General features: G+C 40.4%; 1 protein-coding gene across 1 annotated transcript in view; it reads right to left on the bottom strand.

The window, feature by feature from the left end:
* Window positions 1-27,096, bottom strand: part of FAT4 (FAT atypical cadherin 4) — a 312,949-nt gene that overhangs the window by 63,710 nt on the left and 222,143 nt on the right. The window contains exons 5-6 of the mRNA XM_063920304.1: window positions 22,720-23,642; window positions 20,326-20,500 (exon numbers count right to left, since the gene is read on the bottom strand). Coding sequence (XP_063776374.1) covers window positions 20,326-20,500; window positions 22,720-23,642 — 1,098 coding nt within the window. The remainder of the gene's footprint in view (window positions 1-20,325; window positions 20,501-22,719; window positions 23,643-27,096) is intronic.

Below are 27,096 nucleotides of genomic sequence, written 5' to 3'. Positions count from 1 at the left end.
ACACGTACTCTGGATGCATGCGCAGTGTGATTCATACATAAGTAGCAAAGAATCGCTCAACTTTGCCCGACATTGACATACTATGTGATTCAGAAGCAGACCCTTAGTGCTGTCATGGCGAACAATTGCTTCCTCTGAGTAATCTTTCAACAAATGAAAAAAAAGAACATAAACAAAACATGGTGTTGAAATTCTAAAATACTGTTGACACCATAATGTATCTCAATGAGAAAACCAGATGTGTATAAAAAAGTTCCCTTCTACATACAGAAGATACTGTAACTGTCACCAACACGTGTGCGTGTACTATGTATTCCTAAACTGTGTGTGTCAGGAGAGTCCGGTGCTGTCATGTATGTGTAGGGTTTGGGTATGGGTGACTGACGTGTGGAATCCAGCCGTTCACCATACAGACGGCGGGATCCCGAGGTACAGATTGCCAGCGGGAGTGAGTGCATGTTCTATTCCCACTCTATGGGGTAAATTTACTAAGATGGACGTTCTATATAAGATGGGATGTTGCCCATAGCACCCAATCAGATTCCAGGTATTATCTTCTAGAAGGTGCTAGATAAATGAGAAGTAGAATCTAATTGGTTGCTATGGGCAACAACCCATCTTAAATAGAACTCTCATTTTAGTAAATTTACCCCTATGGGTGTCGTGGACACCCACGAGTGGGAATAGTCCCTGTTAGTTGGCATATGACTGTCGGACTTTGAAGTGGATCCCATCGTCGGTAATGTAAACGGCGGTCACATAACTACATCCCATGTGTAGCATGAGTGACTTCTCTGAGAGCATCCACTGTCACTATTGATGGCTCTGTTGCTGGCCACCATGTCTGAGCAGCACCACCACCAAACTGCAGTTTATGGAGTTGGAGGTCTAGAGGCAAGATGAGCAGATGATCCCGCAGCCTGCCTACTTATCCTATACAGCCTCGATAAGCTGGAAAGGACTCCCTTACGGGAGGTGACAATGAAGCTAAGAGAAAGGAGTCAATAGTAAAAATGGAGGAAAGAAAAAAGATGTGCGAGAGGCTGACTGGAGAGAGAAACAAAGAGAGGAAGACAATTTCATGTGCTTGCGACATGGTCAAATGAGGGGTCCAGAATACTATTAATAAATATGGTATTCTAACTTGATGACATCTGTAAGAAACAGTCATTTTTAAATGAAGTCATTGGACTACAGAAAAAAGCAAGTTGGTAACTGTTTAACTATGCAGTCTGAGCTTAATACCAATATCATATTTGTGGTGAGAGATTCTATTTTTATTGGTCAGGCTCTGTTCCCAGAATCCTGGATTTCACTGCAGTAGCAGTTACTGCAGAGGACTGGGTTTTTAATCATTCACTAGTGGACCACCAGTAAGCCTTTCCTAAAGTATCCCTTGACAATAATCTGCCTGATGAGGAAGAGAGATTTTGTGTCAATTCGGACTCTCTACGTACTATTGCTATGAAATCCTAAACTGAAATGCTGAGCTTCCTAATGCATGGCTCCCTTCTCTATTACTCTTCTTCTAAAACAGCATCCTAGAAAAAGTACCTGCTTCCCTGCTCTGAATATCTCTGCTCCCTTCTCTCAAAATCCATTCTCCATTCTATGATATTATAATTTTTGCTCCTAATCTCGGAACCAATGGAACGTGTATGTTTATTTTCAGGGGCCAATAATTATGTATCCAACTTGCCACAAGTTGCAATAAGGAATACCTGAGTACCAGAGCAAATCAATATTGCTTCAGTGTCAGGACAGCTGCTCTAAAAAGCAGCCATCCTCTGATACTTACCTCTGCTGATTCCACCTATAATTAGTAGTGATGTGCACCGGACATTTTTCGAGTTTTGTGTTTTGGTTTTGGATTCGGTTCCGCGGCCGTGTTTTGGATTCGGACACGTTTTGGCAAAACCTCCCTGAAATTTTTTGTCGGATTCGGGTGTGTTTTGGATTTGGGTGTTTTTTTACAAAAACCCCTCGAAAACAGCTTAAATCATAGAATTTGAGGGGCCATTTTGATCCCATAGTATTATTAACCTCAATAACCATAATTTCCACTCATTTCCAGTCTATTCTGAACACCTCACACCTCACAATATTATTTTTAGTCCTAAAATTTGCACCGAGGTCATTTGATGACTAAGCTAAGCGACCCAAGTGGCCGACACAAACACCTGGCCCATCTAAGAGTGGCACTGCAGTGTCAGACAGGATGGCACTTAAAAAAATAGTCCCCAAACAGCACATGATGCAAAGAAAAAAAGAGGTGCACCAAGGTCGCTGGATGGCTAAGCTAAGCGACCCAAGTGGCCGACACAAACACCTGGCCCACCTAGGAGTGGCACTGCAGTGTCAGACAGGATGGCACTTCAAAAAATAGTCCCCAAACAGCACATGATGCAAAGAAAATAAGAGGTGCACCAAGGTCGCTGGATGGCTAAGCTAAGCGACCCAAGTGGCTGGCACAAACACCTGGCCCATCTAGAAGTGGCACTGCAGTGTCAGACAGGATGGCACTTCAAAAAATAGTCCCCAAACAGCACATGATGCAATGAAAAAAAGAGGTGCACCAAGGTCGCTAAATGGCTAAGCTAAGTGACCCAAGTGGCCGACACAAACACCTGGCCCATCTAGGAGTGGCAATGCAGTGTCAGACAGGATGGCAGATTTAAAAAATAGTCCCCAAACAGCACATGATGCAAAGAAAAATGAAAGAAATTATATGCCAGTAATATATCAATAGCAATGGCCTACTGTACCGTACTGCTATATATTATATACTGGTGGTCAGCAAAATTATGCACTGTCCTCCTACTATATATACTGCGCACAACTAAAATGCACCACAGGTATGGATGGATAGTATACTTGACGACACAGAGGTAGGTAGAGCAGTGGACTACTGAACCGTACTGCTATATATTATATACTGGTGGTCAGCACAATTATGCACTGTCCTCCTACTATATATAATGCGCACAACTTAAATGCACCACAGGTATGGATGGATAGTATACTTGACGACACAGAGGTAGGTAGAGCAGTGGCCTACTGTACCGTACTGCTATATATTATATACTGGTGGTCAGCAAAATTATGCACTGTCCTCCTACTATATATACTGTGCACAACTTAAATGCACCACAGGTATGGATGGATAGTATACTTGACGACACAGAGGTAGGTAGAGCAGTGGACTACTGTACCGTACTGCTATATATTATATACTGGTGGTCAGCAAAATTATGCACTGTCCTCCTACTATATATACTGTGCACAACTAAAATGCACCACAGGTATGGATGCATAGTATACTTGACGACACAGAGGTAGAGCAGTGGACTACTGCACCGTACTGCTATATATATACTGGTGGTACCAGCAAAATTCTGCACTGTCCTCCTACTAAATTCTACAATGCAGCACAGATATGGAGCGTTTTTCAGGCAGAGAACGTATAATACTGGTGGTCACTGGTCAGCAAAATTCTGCACTGTCCTCCTACTATATAATACTGGTGGTCCCCAGTCCCCACAATAAAGCACACTGAGCACAGACATGGAGCGTTTTTCAGGCAGAGAACGTAGATATTTTCAGCACACTGAGCACAGATATTTGCAAGCACACTGAGCACAGATATTTGCAGCACACTGAGCACAGATATTTGCAGCACACTGAACACAACTGAGAGAACGCTGCACGTCCTCTCCCTATCATCTCCAATGCACGAGTGAAAATGGTGGCGACGCGCGGCTCCTTATATAGAATACGAATCTCGCAAGAATCCGACAGCGGGATGATGACGTTCGGGCGCGCTCGGGTTAACCGAGCAAGGCGGGAGGATCCGAGTCTGCCTCGAAACCGTGTAAAATGGGTGAAGTTCAGGGGGGTTCGGATTCTGAGGAACCGAACCCGCTCATCTCTAATAATTAGTAGCAAAATTGTACACTGCCAGGACTAACCAGCATTTGTGCGCTTGCATGACCTGAGTTTTCTGAGTGCTCTGTTAGGGATCCAATTGGATTCCTCTTCATAACCCATGCCTCGTTCCAAAAGGAAGCAGTGGGGCTCAGGGGACCAAAGCCATCTTAATATGGCATGGGTTAAAGGCAGACAATCTCTGAAAACCATATTTAAAAGCTCTCAGTGGCTCTCAAACTCAGTCCTCAGGACCCCAAACAGTACACGTTTTCAAGAGCACCTAGCAGGTGCACAGGTGTATTCATTACACATTTTTAAAAATCCACAAGTGGAGCTAATTATTTAACTTGTGATTCTGTGAGGATACCTGGAAAACATGAACAGTTTGGAATCCTGAGGACCTAGTTAAAGAAGTTATGGCTTATCTGATTATGTCATAGCCAATGGACAGTTTCATAGATGGAGAAGACTGGAGGCCCCCCAACGCATTTCATTAGAAAGACTTCATCAGGTGTGTGTATGAAGCGGAATAAGTTACTTGTATTTATTCAGTTATTAATCAATATGCCTGAGGGATACAGGGCACCATTAGTGTGCTCTTGTTTCTTATTTTAGGTTTCTGTGTACTCATTTTCTAGTTTGTGTGGATTTCTAACAATCAAAGTATTCTTATGAACTTTTTCTGATGTTAATGAGCTACATATTTGTTGTGCGATATATGTAGTAATATGCAATAACCCCAAATAGATAGGTGTGCTCATTCACTTTATTTTCTCATCATTAGGTTCTGAATGGCATATATTTATAGTATTTGATATTCTCTTTCCTTTTGAGTCCATCTGTGTGTGCGAGCTTGTGTGAAAGGACGTCATAATAACAAAATATAACAAAATGCATTGTGCACAATTTGCTAATTACTGAAACAATAAATAATTATATGGCAATTAAAATTCACAGGGTGTACAGTATTATAAATGATTACATGAGCTTTAGTCAACAGTTTTTTTTAATAAGATTAATGTCATTATTATCATCATTTCTTTGAAGTAGGATGGATGTGGCATATGGTACTTAATGAGCAAGCAGTTTCCAAGGAATCTGACTGATTCATATTAAATTGTAGAAATGCTGTCATCGTGTAGTATAATATACAGGAAATATATTGCATATACAACTATGCTTTTTTTCACATGGTCAGCACATTTGACATAAAGCCTATGCAGTAACATGTGTGTCTGATAACATCCTCATCAATCTTAATTAGTTCCAGTTACTGAAGAAATAATGTCTCCAACCACACATCATGACATTTTTATCTCACACAAAATCAGAGACTCATATAAAACATTTTAACTATTCAGAAAGTTCATTACAACTGTGAGATGAATGTGAATTTCTGCAGATATCAAAAAATATTCTGAACATAATTTCTCATTGATAAGATCTAATTAACAGCACAATGTACTAATTCAATTAGGAAAGCGTCTGCTCTAAGCAAAGACCAAGCGATACAACAGCTTACATAAACCCATGAATATTGTGATGCCTTGTGTCTCTTAATCACCCACATGTCTGCTAATTTATTTAATGGCCTAAGCTGATCAAGACACTTTCCAGCAATAATTAGGTGTCTGCACCTGCACTTGATGTGGGATTTATAGTCTTAACAGACGTTTCAGCTTTTAAAATAATATCATTTATAGTTTCAAGCATTATTATGAAAAAGAAAATCAGGACAACAATGAGACATAAAATAGTGGGAAACAAAATAAACAGTTTAGGTTGCAGCTCCCACTAATCCCGATAACACACATATGCTGATGCTATGAATTACAGCAAAAAGCTCACTGTCTCGGTTTAATATTTCTTGGGAAAGCTGAGCTACATTTATGAAAACACAGGAAACCTGCCCAAAATAAGAGCTGCTGAAAACTGTACTGACAGCTTGTGTGTTTGTGAATGCCCCTAATTGTCTCTTTATGTATTTTTTCCCCTCGGTAACTGTAGCAAAAGACGCGTTTTAGAAATGCGTTTTTAACTTGTTTCCCATGTGCTTTTGTGGAGTTGTACTTTTACCAATGCAATACATATTGTACTGAATGTGTGCATTAATGCATGAGAAATAGGTCAGGACGTGTTTTAAAATGTTAAAGCTGGCATTAAAATTCGATGCGGGGAACGAACCCATAACAAAACATTCATCCTATTTATAATGTGGGTTTCAAGCTTTAGTTAGCAGATGAATGGCACATTAACAACAGATACGGTAGGAACTGCTGGCAGTAATACATAATATAGACCCTTTTCAATATATTAATTATGGACTGCTGCTGATCAAGCACAGGTTCAGCTCCTGGAACCTTTATCCTTCACTCTTTGAAATGCTTGAACTACTGTCACTTTGAGTTTGCTAAATCACTATCTATATGAGTATGTGAATGTTTACGACACTGATGAGAAACAGGCGACCCCCTGCAGACCCTAGCTACGTCCAAGGTTATACCCCTGCTCTGACATCTATTCAAACAGTCAGAACTGGGGCTGAAGGACAAGCTGATCAGAGGCAGCATCTTCCTCATCACATTACTGTGGAAGGAGTACGAGAGAGGGCATCTCAGAAAGGAACATATTAGAACCATGTGATCTCCCTTATTCCTCCAACTGAAAGACCGACCTTGACCATTGCAATGAACTAGTTATTGCCCTACCAGACTGAAATAAGTGTACTTTTGTGCAATGTGATATAGTGGAAATGAACTAGGAATGGGTGTCTTTTAGTTCACTAGCTATCAATTGTTGTCACTTAGTAGTGAGTGGTAATTGGTGCTCCAAAGAGAGGACAGAATGGTGGTGGCATACAAGGAGTTCTGGAGTACATGTGGGACATTATGTGTCATGTAGGGTTGGGGCAGTAATTTTTGTTTTTTTATTTTGGATAAGAACATTTTGGGATCGGTGATATAGGAAAAGAGGAGGAGTAAAAATAAATAAACAGAGCAAGATGAGGGGTAAGTGTGTGTGTGTGTGTGTGTGTGTGTGTGTGTGTGTAAAACTGTTCTAATTACTAAGATTGAGGATAATGCATGTATCTTAATTTGGGTAACCACTGGTCGATATATTGTGAGCCTGTTGGTTGGGTGTGTACTCCTGATATGACTGTGAATGACATCATTCAAAGACATATTGTGCCGGCTATGAAGCACACTGGCTGTGTGTACTGCTGGTCCACTGTCCGCTCATACACTTGCTGCGGGGGAGGCTGATATTACAGTTGGGTGGGCAAATTCAAATGTCCACCAAGCTGGGGAACTTGACCACATATCGAGTGTCTGATCAGTAAGTGTGTACATTCACCTTGATTGGGCGCTCAGTTGGTGCGACGGTGGGTTCACTGACGTGTCGGTCAGGTGTGTACCCAGCCTTAGAAGGTTAGAGGGCCACAAAATCAGCATGAGGTATATCAGGTTACCAATCATTGGTTCATGGAGACTACTCTACTGAGAGCCAGAGAGATGCCCAAGTGGTTTTCTGCCTAAAGTGATGTATTCTTACAGCTTGGTTTTTCCCTGTCACATTGTATATATTTTTGTATTATTTTAATCACACCTCACTTTCATAGCACTTATGTGCTTCTTATTAACCCTTACTAATTTTCACCTGTGTGCTGCCCTGGGGTAGCCGACCTGTGCCGACATGATGGGGTCCCGCACCCCGGACCCACACCTAGTATTAGGGACCCCCAGTGACAGAGACGCCTTGCCGTTCGGCCTGGGGGCTTAACCCTATATCTGCAGATATACGCAACTAAGATCTCTGTATTATCTGATTATTATGTAGTGTTATCTCTCACTCAGTGTGCATTAGGGATAGCCAAATGTTTTTCTCTTACCCAGAATTACCCCTCCCTTTTAGCACCTGAGTGACATCACAATCTGATTGAGCAGCTTACCAATAAATGTGCATTGAGCTTGGATAAGCCCAAGGTTATTACATACAGTGTAATAGAATAATTGTTTGGAATATGGGATATAATAATGTCTCTATAGATATTTATATGATACAGAAAAAAAGATGATGTAATATTTCTCCAGTTCCGCTAAAATAATGAACTAAAATTGGTTCCCCTGGGAGCCATTTTGGAAATTAAAGGACAAGTTGTTACTCTACGTTTAAATAATAAGTAAACTACTTTCACACCTTGGCACATGACTTTTCTTTCTTCTGATTTGTCTGCCAGGGAGTACATTATATAAGCCTCCCTAAAGCATAGCTTAAACACTTGAGCATGGAGTTTTAGATTTAAATGTGTCCTGCAGCAGATGATTTGTGTGTGTTCTGAAGAGCGTATTCTTCTGGGAAAATGACTGAGCGACTGATGAAACAATAGCAGGATAGACGATGCAGTCGTTCCGAGAACGAAATATTTCATTAGTGTCCTTACTTCACATTTTCAATCAATTTGTTTGTGAGTTACCACTTTCCTGAGATCATCCTACATCAATAAAATCATACCCAGATGTTTCTAGCACAGCACGGGAGGATACCAAATTTCATTTTAAATTGGCAAATATACTAGAGAAAAATATTTGATACTTTACAACAAGTGTGTTTGTTTTACTTTGCTCAGCTTAAATGTCTTATAATTAACCCAAAGTAGCAATGTAAATAATCTAAAATTACATACACAGGAACAAAAATCATCCATAAAGCCTTCTTTCCTTCTAGAGGCTCTATACAATGTGATCCTTGTGACTGATGAATACTACATTTTATACAGCACTAAATGACTTGCTACAGATTATGTGTCTCTATAGATATGCTTGAAACAATGCCCATTCTAACCTAAATCTTCCATATGAGTGTTATGACAATGGTGACCAAAGAAAGACTTGCCAGAGGATTTTGGAAGGAAAATAACAAAAAATAAGTTTGCCAAAGTTAATTGGTCTTTGCTGATCAAAACAAAGATAAAACCACAAATGTGCTATAAACAGTATAGTTTTACCAAAAATGCACTTCATAAACCCAATATAAACAGAGTAAAACAAATCAGACTACGTGTAATGCTTTTGTATGGTTACTGATGTTGTCTCCCACTAGTTTTCATACACATAAACTGCTGTCTTTTAAACTTCACATGCTGAACATTTCCTAAAGGCTTTTCATTTCTAAAAATGTAATTATTGCATTCACCTATGGTAAGGGAGAGCAGAAAGACCATCAGGTGCTTTGTGCGAAGCATATGACTAATCCAATGACTCACAAATTACCACTGATGACAAAAGGAAATGAAGAAAATAACCAGAGGTTTCCTCTTTTATAATTGGTTCACCTCGTAGTAACTGGCATGGGATAAAGGTGGATCAGGTTGTATATCCAATTAGACCTCACAATTTTTTTTTTAGAATTACATTTATTGTCTTGTCTTTTTTATGATGGCTGCAACTGTACAGGGTTAAACTATGTCAGTCATGTCATATTCATATGGAATTATTGTAGAGTGCTATTTATGTAGTATTAAAGAAAGGAATCAATATAGGTGCCCCAAGAATGTAATTGAAAATCAACAAATGAAATGGAAGAATGAATAGTATAATGGACTGCTAGATACCGTCAGTGTAGAAGGTACCTCATCGGCCACTCACAAAGAAAGAGAAGTCCATTCCCTCCAGCTTTCTGGTATTGAACGTTTGTATCAGCGCCGCTGAACCTATTTTAATAGACATGTACATGGATTTGCAATGTGGTATGGAGAGCAAAAGGAACACTCATATTTGCCAGAGTTACTATAGTCAGGCAGGGCCAGATTGAGGCCTTCCAAGCAGAATGTCATATGTCTGCAATAACGCATCAAGTTCTGCACATAAGAGCAAGTGACGCTATTTAATCATTATACAGTATGATGACTGACTCTATTAATATAAAGCAAATTAAATTCTCCTAAGTTATAAGTAAATTGATTTCTGCAGCTGTACAGCAATTTCACAGGTTACTATAATTAGAAGCACAACTCCACATTGGCGTCTCCAACCAGTACACAATGGGGGTAATTCTGAGTTGATCGCAGCAGGAACTTTGTTAGCAGTTGGGCAAAACCATGTGCACTGCAGGGGAGGCAGATATAACATGTGCAGAGAGAGATAGATTTGGGTGTGGTGAGTTAAATCTGCAATCTAAATAGCAGTGTAAAAGTAAAGCAGACAGTATTTACCCTGCACAGAAACAAAATAACCCACCCAAATCTAACTCTCTCTGCAAATGTTATATCTGCCTCCCCTGCACTGCACATGGTTTTGCCCAACTGCTAAAAAATTTCCTGCTGCGATCAACTTGGAATTACCCCCAATACCTTTAACGCATGCTTTAAAAACACAGTAAGTTCTCCTATCTGCTTGTATATCTTCTGCTGCAAGTACTGTAAGCTACACATGATATTTATGGTTGGATGCAGCTGTGTGCTTTATAGAAAGAATAGCCTTTAGACTCTGCATCCAGCTCTTGTATTGAAACAGTAGACCTTGACTGTAAGCAGGTTTCCAGATGTGCAGTTTAATATCTGTGCAACCAATAAATAAATGGATGATGATGGGTAGAAGGCTAGTCATAACAGAAAAATGCTGAAAGAGTTAAAGATATTAATGAACAAAGCTGCTGTACTGGTACTATTCCTGTCTTACAGCCAGAACTTAATATTTACCTATCTTTCTTAGTCTCTTCCAGATGGAATAAAAGAGAAGTATTTTCTCATTGGCATTCGCACAAAGTAAGGCACAGTTACGCAAAACAATGATTTACACACTTGCACGCTGCAACAGACCCGTAAAAACACTTTCACATAGACGCCTGTTGCTTTTCTGGCAAATGTACGAGCTAGAGGGATAGGCTAGTATTTGTAACGTGAAGGCTGTCATGGTTGTTGGAGGATTCAGAATATTTCCCATAGAGATTCAAGAACAAACAGGAACTTCTGTAAATTTCCACAATACTGGCTATGCTGGGAGAATAGTCAGGACATGAGTCTTGGGTGTCTTCACTAGGGAACGTGCTACAAAAGAATTCAAAGGAGAGATAATAGTCTGAGCTATTGCTATATTTACAAATAGAATACTTTTGTACATTTAATGACATTACTATATTCGGAATGTCAACATGGATAGGAGAGTCACAATGTTGACATTGACATAATGTCAACATTGCCAAAATGTTGACATGGTGAATGTCGACAGTCGGCATGTCAAACATGCAGATGTCCATTGGTGAAGTGAGTATGGCTAACCCTAACTCTACCCCTAATCCCAGCGGCGGTCTGGGTGGACAAACAGCCCAAGAAATTTATGGAAGCAGCCGTAATGGGGGTGCAGTCTGATGAGGGGGTGGGGTCTGTTGAGGGTATCGCTCCTCATAGGGCCTGATTGCACACAGTTGCAGCCTTCCTTGCGTCTTTTGCTGCAGTTGTGTCTGAGACCAGTGGCGGATCAGGATATAGAAGTGGCCCAGTAACATTTTGTAGAAGTAGACCGACATGGGCAGCACAAGAGGTATAACATACCGTGTAGCCATGGCAGCATCAGTGGATGGCAAAGTTGCTGTACTGCAGAGATGGAATAACAGAATGAATGGGGACAATGCAGTGTAGTGAGGGCGGTGGGCTGTCTCTCATGTGGGGGGTGGGGCCACATGGCAACACACAGAACAGGCCCACAGACACATCAGCCTACCAGGAATCTTCCTGGTGAACCCTATGGCTAATCTGTCCCTGCCTAAAATCATTTTAAAAAGTCATTTGTCGACAATTGCAAAATTGACATTCAATCATTGTCGACATTGTCAATGTAAACATGTTGAATGTTGACATTCCGTTAGACCATGTAGACATTCTGGTGTTGATTTTCTGAATGTTGAGATTATGAAACTACACTTATATGTTGTTTTTGGGAGGCAATCACAAGACATAATGCCGACGCCGGAATCCCGACAGACAGTGAAATGCACATTACATTACCGGTGCCACAGGCTTTTCTCCCTCTATGGTTGTCCACAACACCGCCGTGCCCACAAAGGGCTTTCTAGCGCTCGCCCCGCTGCCGGCATACTGGTGGCTGGGATCCTGCTGCCAGGATCATGACAGCCAGGATCCCGGCTGCCGGTAAAAGGTATGTATTCCATTGCTTATGATCCATTATGCACAATTAGGTTATTTGTATAAGTGAAAAATGTATGTTTGCATATTTTTTTTTGTTATCTGTTGGCCTATTCTGAGAATTTGCCCAGTTTCCTGGAATGTCCAACAGACTTGTGTTATTTTGTAGTGTGTGGTGGCGTGGCTGTGATGTAAATTGTGTGACCATGCCCTGAACATGACCCTTGGTCCAAAAAGTAGGCAAATATGTTAGAAAAATGATACCACTATTGCGCTTATGCATGTATGATTAGATTCAGTCAGCATAAGATTTTTTCATTTCATGCTCCATCACATCTTACAGGTGATTGAGAAACATGAGGAGTTAAAAAATTATTCTATTTTTTAAAATGTATTATTATTATTATTATTACTAGCTGGGATACCCGGCATTGCCCAGGCTGAAGAATGGACATTTGCAGCCTTCAGCTTTTTACATTGTCCTCGCCCATAACCCCATTCCATTGATCCTGAAAAGCACCCCACTGTTTGCTTATATGGTTTTAGGCAAGAATAGGACCTATCTAGCCATTTCTACATAGTATTTAGACACTGTTACCTCAACACTGAGGTATAATGTTGTTTGTTTTTCCATTTGGAGCCAGAATGAAAAGGCTGTTGGAAGCCCTCACTCTTGAACATGTAGTTATTGGTAGCATGAAACATTTTCCACAACTGAAAGACTACAGTATGTGGAAATCAATGCCAGGAATATTTTCACAACCCATATTTGCTTCCTGGTTCCCATCTCCAAATAAGTAAATTTGAAGGAAATTATGATTCTCATTGGGAAGTGGCAGCAGTGATCCTACTCAATGGTAAACATGACCCAGAACTTTACATTTTTCATATATGTACAGTATGTTGAATAATCTACTGGACCTGTTCCTCCAAAGGATGTCATTTGGAAAGTAGAGTTAGATTTTCAAATGGCTGACCAGAACACTTTTGATTTATTGTATGTTTTGGTTTTAGGTTTCACCTTGCCCCCACATGAACTAATACCAGGCGCTTTACTGCCCCATGTCTTAGTACGGCAGTGCATGCATTGCCTAGACAAGTTCCCAATATTTACCCTAGGGTGCATCTCATATTGGATATTTTCATCATAGTGAAATGCAGCATGCTTAAAGTCATGCCATGGTATTAACTTGAGAACTGCTGGTCTTGCAGCATTAGTAGATTGTCCTATATGTGTTGCTGCTGGAGACAGTTTGTACAGCATTGGCTGACAGGCGGGGTTGTCTTGCAGCTGAGGACTCTATTGCCCTGGATGTAGCAGTTTGTGCAGCCTTGATTGACTGAAGTGTTTATCTTGCAGCTTCCAACTCCATGTCCCTTGAGGCTGCATGTCTAGCAGCAATGGCTGACTGACGTGTTTGCCTTTTAGCTTGGGACTCCATGGCCCTGGATGCTACATGTCTAGTAGCATCAGCAGATTGGCAAGCTAGCCTTGCATTGAGTGATCCTCTCTCTAAAGTGGCTGCTTGTCTCTTTTGTTGAGCTGCGAAGTATGCTTGTACTTCCTCTGAAGTTTCCTCAGGTCTTGCCACTCTTTACTTCTAGCAGCTGAGGAGCTGCGACCCAGACTGGATCGTTTCTTTGGTGGCATGGCTTTTCTGAAACTTAGTCTGTTGGTGTGCTTTAACAGTGACTGGTCCTGAAAAGGACCACAATTTTGAAGGCTGAGATGTGAAAAGATGAAAATTTAGTCTGACTGTGGTATCAAAGGGGAAATCTTTGAGAAGGAACACAGAAGTCATTCACACCTGGATAACAATGCACATTAGGAGTAAATGACAGTGCAGGCATGTGTATTCTTTGATTGTTTGGAATGGGGTATATCAGATGCAGATTGACTTACAGAACAGAAATCAGTCTAGTTTCAAAATCACTGCGGTTTCAGAGATCACTGCAGAACAAAAATCATTGCCAAGTAGAAATCTCTGCAGAACAATATTGGACACCATGGGGGGAATTCAAATGTTTGAAAAGTCGGTGGGGTGTCTGTTTTTTCCTGTCTATTAGATAGGAAATAACAGACTCCCAACTGACTTTTCAAACAATTGAATCTCCCCCCATGACTAGTAACTGTCAGTGCAGGTGCAGTGTGACAGTTTATCCTCTGACTCACTGCTCTTCTGTTGGAGCTCTGTCTGCCCTCCAATGGTACACATCAGCCTGTGCTTTCACATAAGTGTATTTTTCGTCACTGAGCTAGTCATCCTGAGCGAAGTTGCTTAAACTGAAATTTTAATTCAGAGACTTTGCGGCCTAATTGGTGGGCACCATGCAAACCTCCATGGCCCTGATGAAGTTCAAAGCTAGGCAAAAACTTAATCCTGGTCACACTACATAATCATGGAAAATGTGGTGGAGCTACAGTTAATACAAAACCCTGGTTGTGCATTAAGGACAAACAAACAGACAGGCACGCATGCATGCACGCACACACGCACGCACGCACGCACACACACACACACACACACACACACACTTTCTCGCTGATTATATAGCTAATACTATTAGTGCAATTATGTTATGTATAAGGTATTACAAAGTGATTGTAGTGCCATACAGGGAAAAGTACAATGAAACATACAAATAATACAATATATTCAGACAATAATAAGGGAAAACTTAAATAGTGAGATTTCTAAGCAACTAAGTAAAAAACATTTAATAATGTTGAATATAACGACTCCAGTGCCCTGGTAGAGTCTGACAGAAGGAATCAGAGCCACTGACTTTGTGTGGGAAAGCACTGGAGTCTATGGTAGTGCTGGGGGAGATTAATAGGGTGGAGCGCCCTGCCTGTGAGAGTTTACAGTCAAAGGGAGTGAGGGTAAACTGGAAGGTGAACTGGTAAGAGATAAGGAGGGTGGACAGGGAACATGATTTAAGATTATGAGGATTACTACAGAGGCTTTGATGAAAAAGTGCATACTCAGGGCATGTTTGAAGCCCTGCAGGGAGTAAGTTTCAGACTATGGGAGCAGTGTGGGAAAAGTCTTGGATGATAGATAAACAGAGATTATTTTTGTGGAAGTGTGGGCTTTAAATGCAGTGAGCATGTGTGACCAGGTCCAAAATTCACATAAGGAACCTGGACTGGGCAAAGCGATGCCTCGTCTCATCGCTGTCAGTCAGTATTGCTGACCCTGGCAAAGCTTTATTAGTAAATTGGTAAGAAAAAGATTTTCTACTGTTACAATAAGTGGAGATATGAAATAAATGTTACTCGGACAGTGTTGAGAAGCAGTCCCTTGTAAATTTCAATATCTGGAAATGATTTCTTGCATTAGAATTTATATGGATGTTTTTGAATCACTACTTTGACAAGATACATTGCAGACTCCTTCATGACATTATGCCAAACCATATTAGTTCCATGTTAGGGTCCGTTCAGGTGTCACAACTAAAGCACAGCCACTGTGCATGTGCATGCCGACTCTCTTCTGCGCATACTGTACGCAAAAACACTGATGGTAAAACCACTGATAGTACCACACAAAATAGTTACCTACCACTGATGGTCTGTGTCACCATCACCATCAATGGTAACCATCGTTGTAGGTCACACAGTTGGCCATCCCTCATTTCATCCCAGATTCATGGATTTTTGTATTCAGCCCTATGGGGCTGTTATCAAGAATCAGCATGTCCAGAGTTACTGTAAGTGCAGCATATAGCCACACTTACTCGCATGGACTCGCAGGGCAAGTCTAATTGAATCAACCCTTTATCTGATAAACAGGGCTTGCTCAACAAAATGTGGAACCAAACATTGTCATTGATAGCTAGGTTCTAGTGTGGGACCAAATGGATGCAGTGGGTGACAAGATAGAGTCATAGGAGTCCTGTGATAGTCATTGAGACCACAAGCATATGAAACAACTTCTTCCTTCAGATACGCAAGGTCATGTCAATCTGTGTAATTTGCAGAGCTCTGGACCTAAATTGTCATCAAGTACTTAATCTAGCCATGCTAAAAAAGAGTACAGAAAATAACTGAAGATACTTCATGGTTTTATGATATTAATATAAAACAATCATTAATAGCTCATACAATCATACTAATTTGATCAACTGAGTAACATTTATCGCTTATAGAGAAGGTGGATTAAGGACAGCATGCAATAATATGCCTCAAGAGACAGTCGAGACAGTTTTGTTTTACATTGCCGTACACACAAATGTAAACATTGGATTGTACAATATTTTATCTCAGAAGTACAAAAGCCTTGGCATTGATTGAAAGTGTGATATGTAATTTTCCTGCAATCCTTTAAGCGTAATTATCCTTACAAAGTTTAAATATTTCTTCTTAATGGATCTACGTAAGCATAAATGTTATATTGGGTATTACCGCAAATATACTGGCCTTGAAAAGACACTAAAGACTCTGTAAGATCTATCTACCGTTTACTGTCTGGCAGTGACATCACTCACTGGAAACTCAAGAACACTGGCACACTTCTCAACATCTTAAATAGCTTAAAGGACATAATACTAACATATTTGTTCTTTTAACAAACAACATGTGTTCTGTATAGGGATTCTAACTGAGTTATACTACATCATATCTAAGTCTCAAATATCTGTTTTCCACAAGTGTTTTATTGGTTAAGCTCACCAAGTATTATACCATTCTTCATGATAATTTGGCTACTGGGGCCACATAGTGACAGCAGATATATACAAACTGGAGAAGAGCAACTGCTACCAGCTTAAGATATGTCCATACATGTTCTGGAAGTCCAAGGCAGGCATGAATGGGGCAGAAAAATAAAAACAATTGGCAGTTAGTGGAATGGGTAAGACACAGGTAGTGGTATGGGTAAGACACCATAGAAGAAGAGGATGCATTGGGTTGTTTGTATGCATGAAAAAGATGTGCAAGGTGTGCATCTGCTGATATTTCTGCCAGGAGGCAGGGGCCTTTAGCTATTACACTGGATACATGGTTCTTAGAATGGACAGTAGGTTATTAGCAGGGAGGCCAATCCCGGGATCGGTGGGATCCCAGGATTTGGGCCCAAAAATGCCGGGATTTGAATCTCAGGATTCAAGGGATTACAGTGCGCATGTGCGGGAGGGTTGGTAGCGGCGCGGGAGGGTGGGTGGAAGTAATAACACTTACTATTAGGCGGGCGGCCATGGACAAGCTGAACGTGGCGGCACTTCAAATGTAGCGCCGGCCGCCAGCCAATCAGAGCTGGTGGACCGGCAGCCAATCAGAGAAGCTGCCGCAGCAGCGGCAGCCAATCAGGAGCAACTGCTGCGGCCGCTTCCCTGATTGGCTGCCGGTCCGCCAGCTCTGGTTGGCTAGCAGCCGGCGCTTCATTTGAAATGCCGCCGCGTTCAGTGTGTCCATGGCTGCCGCGGCCGCCCGCCTAATAGTAAGTGTCATTACTTACACCCACCCTCCCTCCCGTGCCGCTACCAACCCTCCCGTGCCGCTACCTACACGCTCTCTCCCGCACCACTACCTACACCCACGCTCCTGCATCGCTGCTTACCCCCTCCCTACCTCCCGCACCGCTACCTACACCCTCCCTCCCTCCCGCACCGCTACCTACAACCTCCCTACAGCGCTGCTCCCTACAACCTTCACTGGTCCCTACTGCAATCCCGGGATCGACCGTTTTTCAGTCCCAAATCCCGGGATTGAAAAAACGGCCCGGGATTGGCCTCCCTAGTTATTAGTACATACTTGCTGACTTTTAGACTTCTCTTCCAAGAAGAAAACAAAAAAGGTAGGAATGACTTGATCCGTCCATGTCATTAAGTGGGCAGGGTAAGGCATATGATGATGCTATTTTGGTTTCAACCTCAGTGATTACTGAAATGGGCATGGTTTTATGATGCCATTCACCTCATTAAATGGGTGGTGCAAAGTTGCATAACAATGAGATTTTCTACAGAAACAAAGCCCACTAGACCCCCACCCCACCCCCCACCCTTCCCTAGCACTGGAGCCTAACAAGCCTTTTAAGTCCCCTGTGTAGATTAAAACCTGTTTTAGGAGGAAATAATTGGTATAATAGATGCAGCATGCCGCACTGATGGACAATGCATGCAGATGGTGGGTGCAGGGTGGGCAGCGTGGGTCCTACCTGACTTGGGGTCTGTTTGCACTGCACAGTCTGCACCCATTGATGATATGCCACTAATTTGCTACATCATAGCAAGTGACACCCATGTCACATGCAGGTAAGTGCAGGAATCTCTAGTGCAGAAATCTCCTGGATATTGCATAAGAATAGACAACTATGGATTATCCATGGAGCATCAAAGACACACAGGAACTTACTGCAAGATCGGCCAGTAATAAATGTAGGAGCAGAAAAGAAAAAGGAATACAAATGTAAATTTGATTCAGGAGGGTAAAAGAAACACAGAATTTGACAACAGATAAGAACCACATGGGCCTATCTAGTCTGCCCATGTACACGTACACACTTGCAGACTAGGGTTCATTTTTGTCAGTAGCCAATTAACCTATCAGTATATTTTTAGACTGTGGGAGGAAACCGGAGTACCCAGAGGAAATCCACACAAGCATGGGGAGAATATACAAACTCCACACAGTTAGGAGGCCTAACTTAGGGCCGTGGTGGGAATCAAACCCATGATCTCAGTGCTGTGAGGCGGTAATGCTAACCATTACACCATCCCTACTGCCTAAAATAAATGATAGAAGGAATTGCACATAAAACAGAAATGGAAAGTGTTGGTTGTAAATGAGTCAAGCATTGGCATTATGAACAGGAAACGAAATCAGTATTGTGGAAGGCGTGGTAGTAAATGTGGGATATTATGAACATTAATAAGTACTGCTAGGTAAGGAAGCTATGGATTTTGACAATTTTGTGGCAAAAAGTAGAAGGGACGGATCTTGGATTGACTCATTCCAGGAAAGAGGCATCAGCTTTAATGAGGTTTGTGGCTTTTTTTACAATCAGGGAAGGGAGTGGTATAAACATGAGGATGATCAATCTTTTAAGCATTTTCTTTTAAATTCTTTGATGCATTTAGGGGTGTATTCAATTGTAGTCGGAAACTGACGTCTTCTCGGAAAGACGTCAGTTTCTGCCTTTTTTAGGTCGGAAACTGTTCCGACTTATTCAGTCCTTTCCAAGTTGGCAATTTTGATTTGTCAGAAAACACGTGGATTGGCAGAATAGCCGTGGATCCAATTTTTTGTCAGAAACGCGGCCATATCCAACAGGTTTTAGCCCCGTTTCCGACAATGTCAATCTGACTGTTAAAAAAGACAGATTGGCATTGTTGCGAACGGCCAAATCTGTCAAGGCAAAATCAGACAGAATTGAATACTCAAATGTCAGATCCTTTCCGTCGGAAAGGATCCGACATCAATTGAATGCAACCCTTAGTGACAAAAATGGATACACAGTCTGTAATGCTATCTAAATAAATAAATAAATAAATACACTTAGACGTGGTTAAGGAAGGTAGATTTAGGCACCAAATGCCTAGAGGTGATATAGTATTTTAGGGTACCAAATAGGGAGGAAATGGGTGAAAACAAGACAGAACATTGTGTGAAGAGTAAGAGAAAGAATGTAGGCCCCATGTATTGTAATGACAGATTAACAGACTATACAATTTGTGGTTACAGGATTTACACCAAATGATGCTAACATCACTAATTTGTGCTTTTACATTGTTGTCTGCTGAGGTGATAAAGGTCAGATCTGCGGTGCTTAAGAACACTATATTCTTCCATTGATATATAATGATGGTGCAGATGGAAATCATCTAAGACATTTAGGTAAAAGATTTATAATGTTGAAAATGTTGCTGACTTTGTTCCCACTGCTTTTAGATTGTGAGCACAAAACCAAAATTGCCAACTGGAAGTGCACACTCCCAATTTCATTCATCGACTGGCCATATATAATTATTTATCGCTAAACACAAACCTGCAACTTTCCTTTTCTTTTACTGCACAAAACATGTTCTGCAGATGAGGTTTCATGATCTCTCACTTCTATTCTCACATCTCAGTAGCTAAGAAGCTTTAGAAATAAACTATACAGTATACTGTAAGTGGAAAATTATATTAATTTAATTATTTCATTATTTTGAGTCAAGTGAATTTGGTGCCATTTTTGCAACAATTGAATAGAAAAAGGTCAGCGTTAACAACAATAAAAAAAAATATTGCAATAAAAAAGAAGAATGGAATGTACCTGAATCAGTAGCTGTGATCAGTAATACATATTGGTCTTTCACCTCTCGATCCAGGCTTTTCACAATACTAAGCTGACCATTAGACGACAATTTGAAGGCCTCATCTTTATTGCCGGAAGCCAGTGCATATGTCAACCTGCTGTTTATACCCTGATCGTCATCTCTTGCTACAACCTAAAGAAATGGAAGGATTAAATATAATGTATTTTCTTTTATTGTTTCACATTCTGCTTTATTCCCTGCAGGATTGGGATTACATTGTTCAGTTTGAGAGATCATTGAAAATATATAGATTACAAATTGCACCCTCAGGACTCAGATGTCTGCAAAAGATTTAGCATCATTATATGTATTAATAGACCTGGTAATACCCAAGAAATAACATTCCATATTGCCGCAACAATGTGGACATTTGAATTAGTGTAAATTTGCCATTTATCAATCTGAGGCTATTTAGCAGTGTTTTTTCTCTCTATCACAGACAGTCTAACACTGCTGGCATGAAACATGCAGATTTACCCGCATGGGTTGCATGTGTGCAAATGCAGACTTGTAATTGGTTACAACAGCTAAATCCTTCTGAAGATGGCATTAGATATTGGAAGATCAAGATCCAAAAAGTTAGCTTTTTTGAAACTTGATAAATTAGAGAAGACAGTTGCCCACATTCACAAAAACAGGGAAAGCAGTATTCTGCATTACTTACATGAAAGCAGGAGACATCCAGGATATTTCTTGCATTAAGCCTTTAGTAAATTGTAGTGATACATACATTATGGGGAAATTGATGTGTTTAGGTGGGAGTGGACCTTTTAATCAAGTAAACCATGTAGAGCAGGGCTATTTAACATACAGTATGACTTTCCAGCTATTGTAAAAATGAACATTTCAGCATGCACTGCCATGGTTTTGCTGTTAAGAAATGTTAAAACTGTGTCACGGCATGCTGGGATGTGTAGTGCCCCAACAGCTAGAGGGACGCATGTTGAATACCACTGATGAAGAAACATAGTGCTGCAGGGTAGTGGGCGCTGTTGGCAGCACTTGTCAATTATGAATTCTCTAATTACTTTCACTAGCAGCTTCCCCACTTTTTGAAGCCCAGCATCTCCTGATCGCCCTGTTTTCAACCCCAACCCCTTTTGTCGCTAATAGCTATACAGCATTCATGGACTTGACTTGAGTGCTTTTGGTGGTCAATCTGTCCTTTATTACATTTCGGGATGCTGACGTGCCCAGGATTCAAACCCATTGCCTATGACATTGCAGTCGGACAATCTATTCATTGAGCTATCTGACCTTACATAGAAAGCTAGAAAATTCCAAGCTGGAGCAGTCTAACTATTTGAAGCTTACCTTGTACTTTGAGAAGGGGTGATCAGTGTTGCTGCTGGGCAGATCTATGCAGTGTGTGGCTGCAAGAGATTGAATGTGTGGCTGCACACTGCATGGATCTTCTCAATTATGGTGCTGGTTATTTTTTTTACAGGGTACACGTAGCTTAATTTAGTTAGAAATCTCAGTTTTTATGTGTGATCAAGTAGCTCGTTGGGTGGGGTGTTTGGCTGGGATGCAGCAGGTTGTAGTTTTGAGTCCTGGGTGTGGCTATATTTAGAAATGTGTTATTTAATTAGGGGTATTGTGGCAAGCTCTCGGGTTGAGTGCGTGAATGTGGTATACAGAGGAATTGTGTCAAATATACATATTGTATATAGAAAAATGTGGTGGGGGTGCCAATTCTATTTCTGGCACAGGGCACCAAAAAGTCTAGTTACGGCTCAGGCAGCAGCTATCTCCATATCTGCCATGATACCTTCATTTCCGACATTAGTCATAGCCCCAATGCAACATGAACCGCTATCACAGCGCTTCCACCTCTTCACTACGGTGGGTTCTTATTAGAACCTGCCTCCTGACAAGAGATTGTTAGTAAATATGTGTGAAAATATTAATTTTCACTTTGTAAATTTACGCAAAAAATATTGATCACATCCACATTAAAGGTGTGGCTTATGATACAGTGAATACTGTATGCCCCTTGGACTACTAGAGACACTCTTCCACTGATATCTACACATGCTAAATAACCTTGATGAAACTATTAATGGTAGCTACTGTACCACTCATTAATAAATACAAATTTAACAGAAACTGGATTGTGTTTACACACAAAATGTATATACATGTGTTCAACAGAATATTTAGTAAAAACATAATTATCTTAATGTATAATTAGCAGCGTCACTAATAATTAGTCTGTTTACCATTGTAGTACCTGTCCATGTATGTTGTATGTTAGAAAACTTTACATTCATGCATTTAATATTGTTGAGTTTTGTGCTGGCGAAACGAGATACAGTATCTCTAACAGACAGTTCTGAAGTTACACTTACCTGCAGAACAACCTTTGGCAATGTCTCCAAATTTTCAGGAACATTAACTGAATAGGGGGATAATTCAAATTTAGGAACTACGTCATTAACATCAGACAGAAGAATGCTGACTGTTGCTGTGTCAGTCCGTGGGCTGCTTCCACGGTCCGATGACTGAATAACTAGCGAGTATGAAGACTTCTTCTCTCGGTCCAAAGGTTTGGCAATTGATATTACTCCAGTGACAGAATCAATCCTAAATTCATTTCTTGGATTCCCATCTGTAATAGCATAACGAACCATACCATTCATGCCATCATCTGCATCTGTTGCCACCGCCTGAATGAGATCTGTTCCAGTTAGGGTGTTTTCACTAATTTCCACTTTAAAGAGACTCTGTGAAAAGTGTGGGTTATTGTCATTGACATCAAGCACAATAACGGTGACATCCATAGTAGAAGAAAGTGACGGTTCTCCTTTGTCAGTAGCTATGATGGTTAAGGTATAGTTGGAGATATCTTCTCGATCTAGCTCCCCTGTCAGACGCACCTCACCATCAATATTTCCAATACTGAATTTGTTCCCCAGCGAGCTCCGTAATGAATACTGGACATAACAGTTTGGGCCACTGTCTGGGTCTGTGGCTTTGGCTCGGAATACAATAGTGTCTGTGGGTGTATTCTCTTCCACATAAGTGAGTTTTGGAGAGATGAAGCTAGGTGGGTTATCATTGACATCCAACAAAATGATGGAGACTTCCACTGTGCTGGTGTACCTATACGCTGGAGAAGGAGCCATGTCATGAACTTGAACCACCAGACTATAGAAGGATTGGCTTTCTCGGTCCAATGTCTGAATAATACTTAGGGTTCCACCTTTGTTAATCTGAAACTGACCCATACTGTCTCCTGAGGATATACTGTAAAACAACTTAGAGTTCAACCCTAAAAGTAAATAAAAAAGGAAAATGGTGATTTTTATTTATTTTAAACCATATCATGTTATGTAGCTCACTCGTATATATATGCACTGGCCATACACATATATTAGTTTAATTGTTCCTAATAATAAGTAGGTGCATTTATAGTATCCATATCTAGTATTCATAGTATGTACTAAGTTGTGTCTATCCTCTTTTTTCCTAATTACTTCATTTTTTTTCTTCGTCTGTGCCTTCCCACACCCCCACCGATGTTATATTACTTCTCCAATTATGTCAGACCCCTTCCTGCTTTTAAGCCATGTCTCAATCTGTTACTTTGTAAAAGATTATCACACATGAATGAGACAGAAAAAAGGGCTTTGGTAGGACATAAGGGGATTAATGGATGATCGAAAAATGTTGGCTATGATGACTATTTTTTATATCGAATACAGACGAATACAAGGGAATAAATACTAAAAAGATATTTAGTGTGCCTTTAAGTCAAACCTTCTGCACTGTCTATGTATTTATTATGTTTGGTTGTGTAATTCAATAAAATATTGTAGTGTAATGTTTTATTATTTGTAATGCCTACAATTAAGATGTGGGTTGCAACCCAAATAAATAAGTCAAAGAGCTATTTAGCGTCACTTAATTATTTTTTTTATGTAAAACTTAGTGTTAGTTGTTATTATTATTATTATTATTATTATTATTAATAATAATAATAATATTTTATATATTATTGGATTATTATTTGTTCATGTGCTAATGTCTCTGAATTACCTTTTAATTAGATGAATTAATAGTTTGATTTATATTTATGTACAGAATTTTAGTGGTAAACCCCAGAAAAAGGAGATACTAGTGGAGACATGCGGAACCCCATATCAAATGAGGTTAGGGGACAGAAATCTGTAATCTCACTCACAGGAAAAGAAAGCAGACACAGTATTACGTTCACATGATGGCAAAGCTAGCTGAAATAATAAGATCACTCAGAAACTGATTGACCACTAGACTGAAAGATTCAGTTTATAAACATAATCAGTTTTGAACTAAGTAATTAAAGGCAGGATTATATAAAGAAGCTTCGTTATTTACCAAAGCTACTGTACTCGCTATGGATAGGGGATTAATTAAGTTAATTGTTTTGGTGGCGTGCCTTCTTCATTACAATACAAACACTGGTATTATGTGTTTTAGCCATTAGCATGAGTTAACAAGCACATATTAAATACCCCCAAATTTGGAAGATGATGGCTATATTATAAACACAATCTTACATCTTGTTATATGTAAAGACGGACGAACTGAATCATCTCAACTGGTGTTTTTTTTTATTTTTACAATGCCCTGATTGGAGTGAAAAAAACTTCAAGAAAAAACACTGTATGCTGTATAAAACACTAAACCTTAACTGGAAGGCTAATCTACACAGTACTGAATATAGCACCTGAGGCTGGGTAAGTGTAGGCTCAGGTGTGTAATGGAATTCCATAGGTGAATAGCAACACGGGAGAAAAGGGAATTATAGGTGGCTATAAGAGAGGAAGTGAGTTACAGCTCAGATGCATACTGTATCTAAGAGGGAATGAATTATTATTTTATGTAAGATAAAATACTAATTTTATTTAAAATAACTTCAAAAAGTGTACCTAGCTAGACTTACGCATGTCATATTTATTGTAAAGTTAACAGATAATAGTGGAATAGTGGGAGCTTTAGATAAGGGCATAATTAAATTAATCACAGGATTATGTATTGTGTTTGGTTTAGATTTCTGAGACTAGTTTCATGAAAATACATGCTTGTTATACTTATCTTGCAATATGACTGAAAAAGGTAAGGGGGGTACACTTTCATTCATGCTCTATATTTTGTATATTTGCAATTAATTTGTAATACACATCATTATTTTCTTACCTGTTTATTTTACTCATACTTGCCTACTCTCCTGGAAGCATCGGGAGGCTGCCGTTTTTTGGGGTAGCCCCCTGCACCCTCGGAAGAGTAGGTAGGTCAGGATGGAGATAATCTCCAGTATTTGCGGGTCCGTGAGGTGGGGATGGGGTTAAAATTATGCAAATCCTGTCATTTTAGACCCACCCCCTACCGGTGGACCCGCAAATCTCAGCGTTTCCCGGTGTGTGGGCGGGGCTTGATGTCACAGCCCGCCCCTGTCCCCCGAAGTCTTCTGCAGCCTCTCTTCTCCAGGCTTCTCCAGGAGAGGAGAAATGAAGAGTAGGCAAGTATGATTTTACTCCACTGGATTATTTAAAATAAAATCCCATATCCAGTATCTTTGCTTTTACATTTTATATTTTCCTAACATTTCATGGTCATTTAGAGCAGAATTCAATTGTTTTTGCCATCCAGTGCACCCATGTGTGCCCGAGGGCAACTATTCAATTGTTTCTACCACCCAATGCACCCGTGCATTCCCCACTGCAACTATTCAACTGTTTCTGCCAATGAAGGTGTAAGCATCATTTCTGCTTGCAGCCTCATGAGGTGGTGAGCAGAAATGTGCAAAAAGTGTCCCATTTGGGTGCCCAAATGGCACTTTTTGCATCACGCCCAGTATTAAAGTTAGGTTTTGCATGGCTAAACCCAGTCTATTTGAGTGCGATCAGCGTGAAAAGCATTGACTGCCCAGCACCGGAACAAACAATTGCATATTGCCCCTTAAAAAATGATGGGCACTATGCACGTACGGGTGCCCAAATAATAATTAAATCTCATCCCTCCCTAATGTCCATTAATAGTCTACTCTACACTGTTACCATCTGCACTATCTATAATCCTAGTCAGTCAACCACACATACAAGATTATTTGCTATTTTTAATCCATATGTGTTTCATCTATTTTGTATTAATTTTCAATTTATTCTTCCTCTTCCTCTTCCTGGTATTACCTCCCTATTCCACATTTCCTCTCTACCTGCACTTCTGGCCTCTCCTTTAATTTTTTTCTCTTCTAACTTTTCCATTTTACCTCCTTACTACTCTACTATTTACTTTTTGGAGACCGCTACCAGCCAACAGTATTCAACCACACTATCATGTTCCTCATTCTCAACAAAAAGACTGTGAACCCCATACTGGGCTCCACAGATTTTAAATGGATAAAAGTGAGTAGGGCAGATTCAATTGTTGCGACCCCCTCCCGCTGGGTGTCTATGCTAATGGAAATCTATCAGAGCTATTCAATTGTTACTCTGATCATACACCCATTAGCATTTTACACGGCTAAACCCATCTAAAGTTGCCATTTGGGCATCTAAAAGTCCAGGTTTAGGCGCTTTGGTGCCCAAACTACGGACTTTAAACACAATTTTTCTTGCACCCCTGGAGGCTGCAAGAAAAAACGAGTTTTATGGTAAGAACTTACCTTTGTTAAAACTCTTTCTGCGAGGTACACTGGGCTCCACAAGGCTAGACATTGGGGTGTAGAGTAGGATCTTGATCCG

Source organism: Pseudophryne corroboree, chromosome 1, assembly GCF_028390025.1.
Source record: "Pseudophryne corroboree isolate aPseCor3 chromosome 1, aPseCor3.hap2, whole genome shotgun sequence".
Taxonomy (NCBI): Eukaryota; Metazoa; Chordata; class Amphibia; order Anura; family Myobatrachidae; genus Pseudophryne; species Pseudophryne corroboree.
This window is presented reverse-complemented; position numbering and strand designations above follow the sequence as displayed.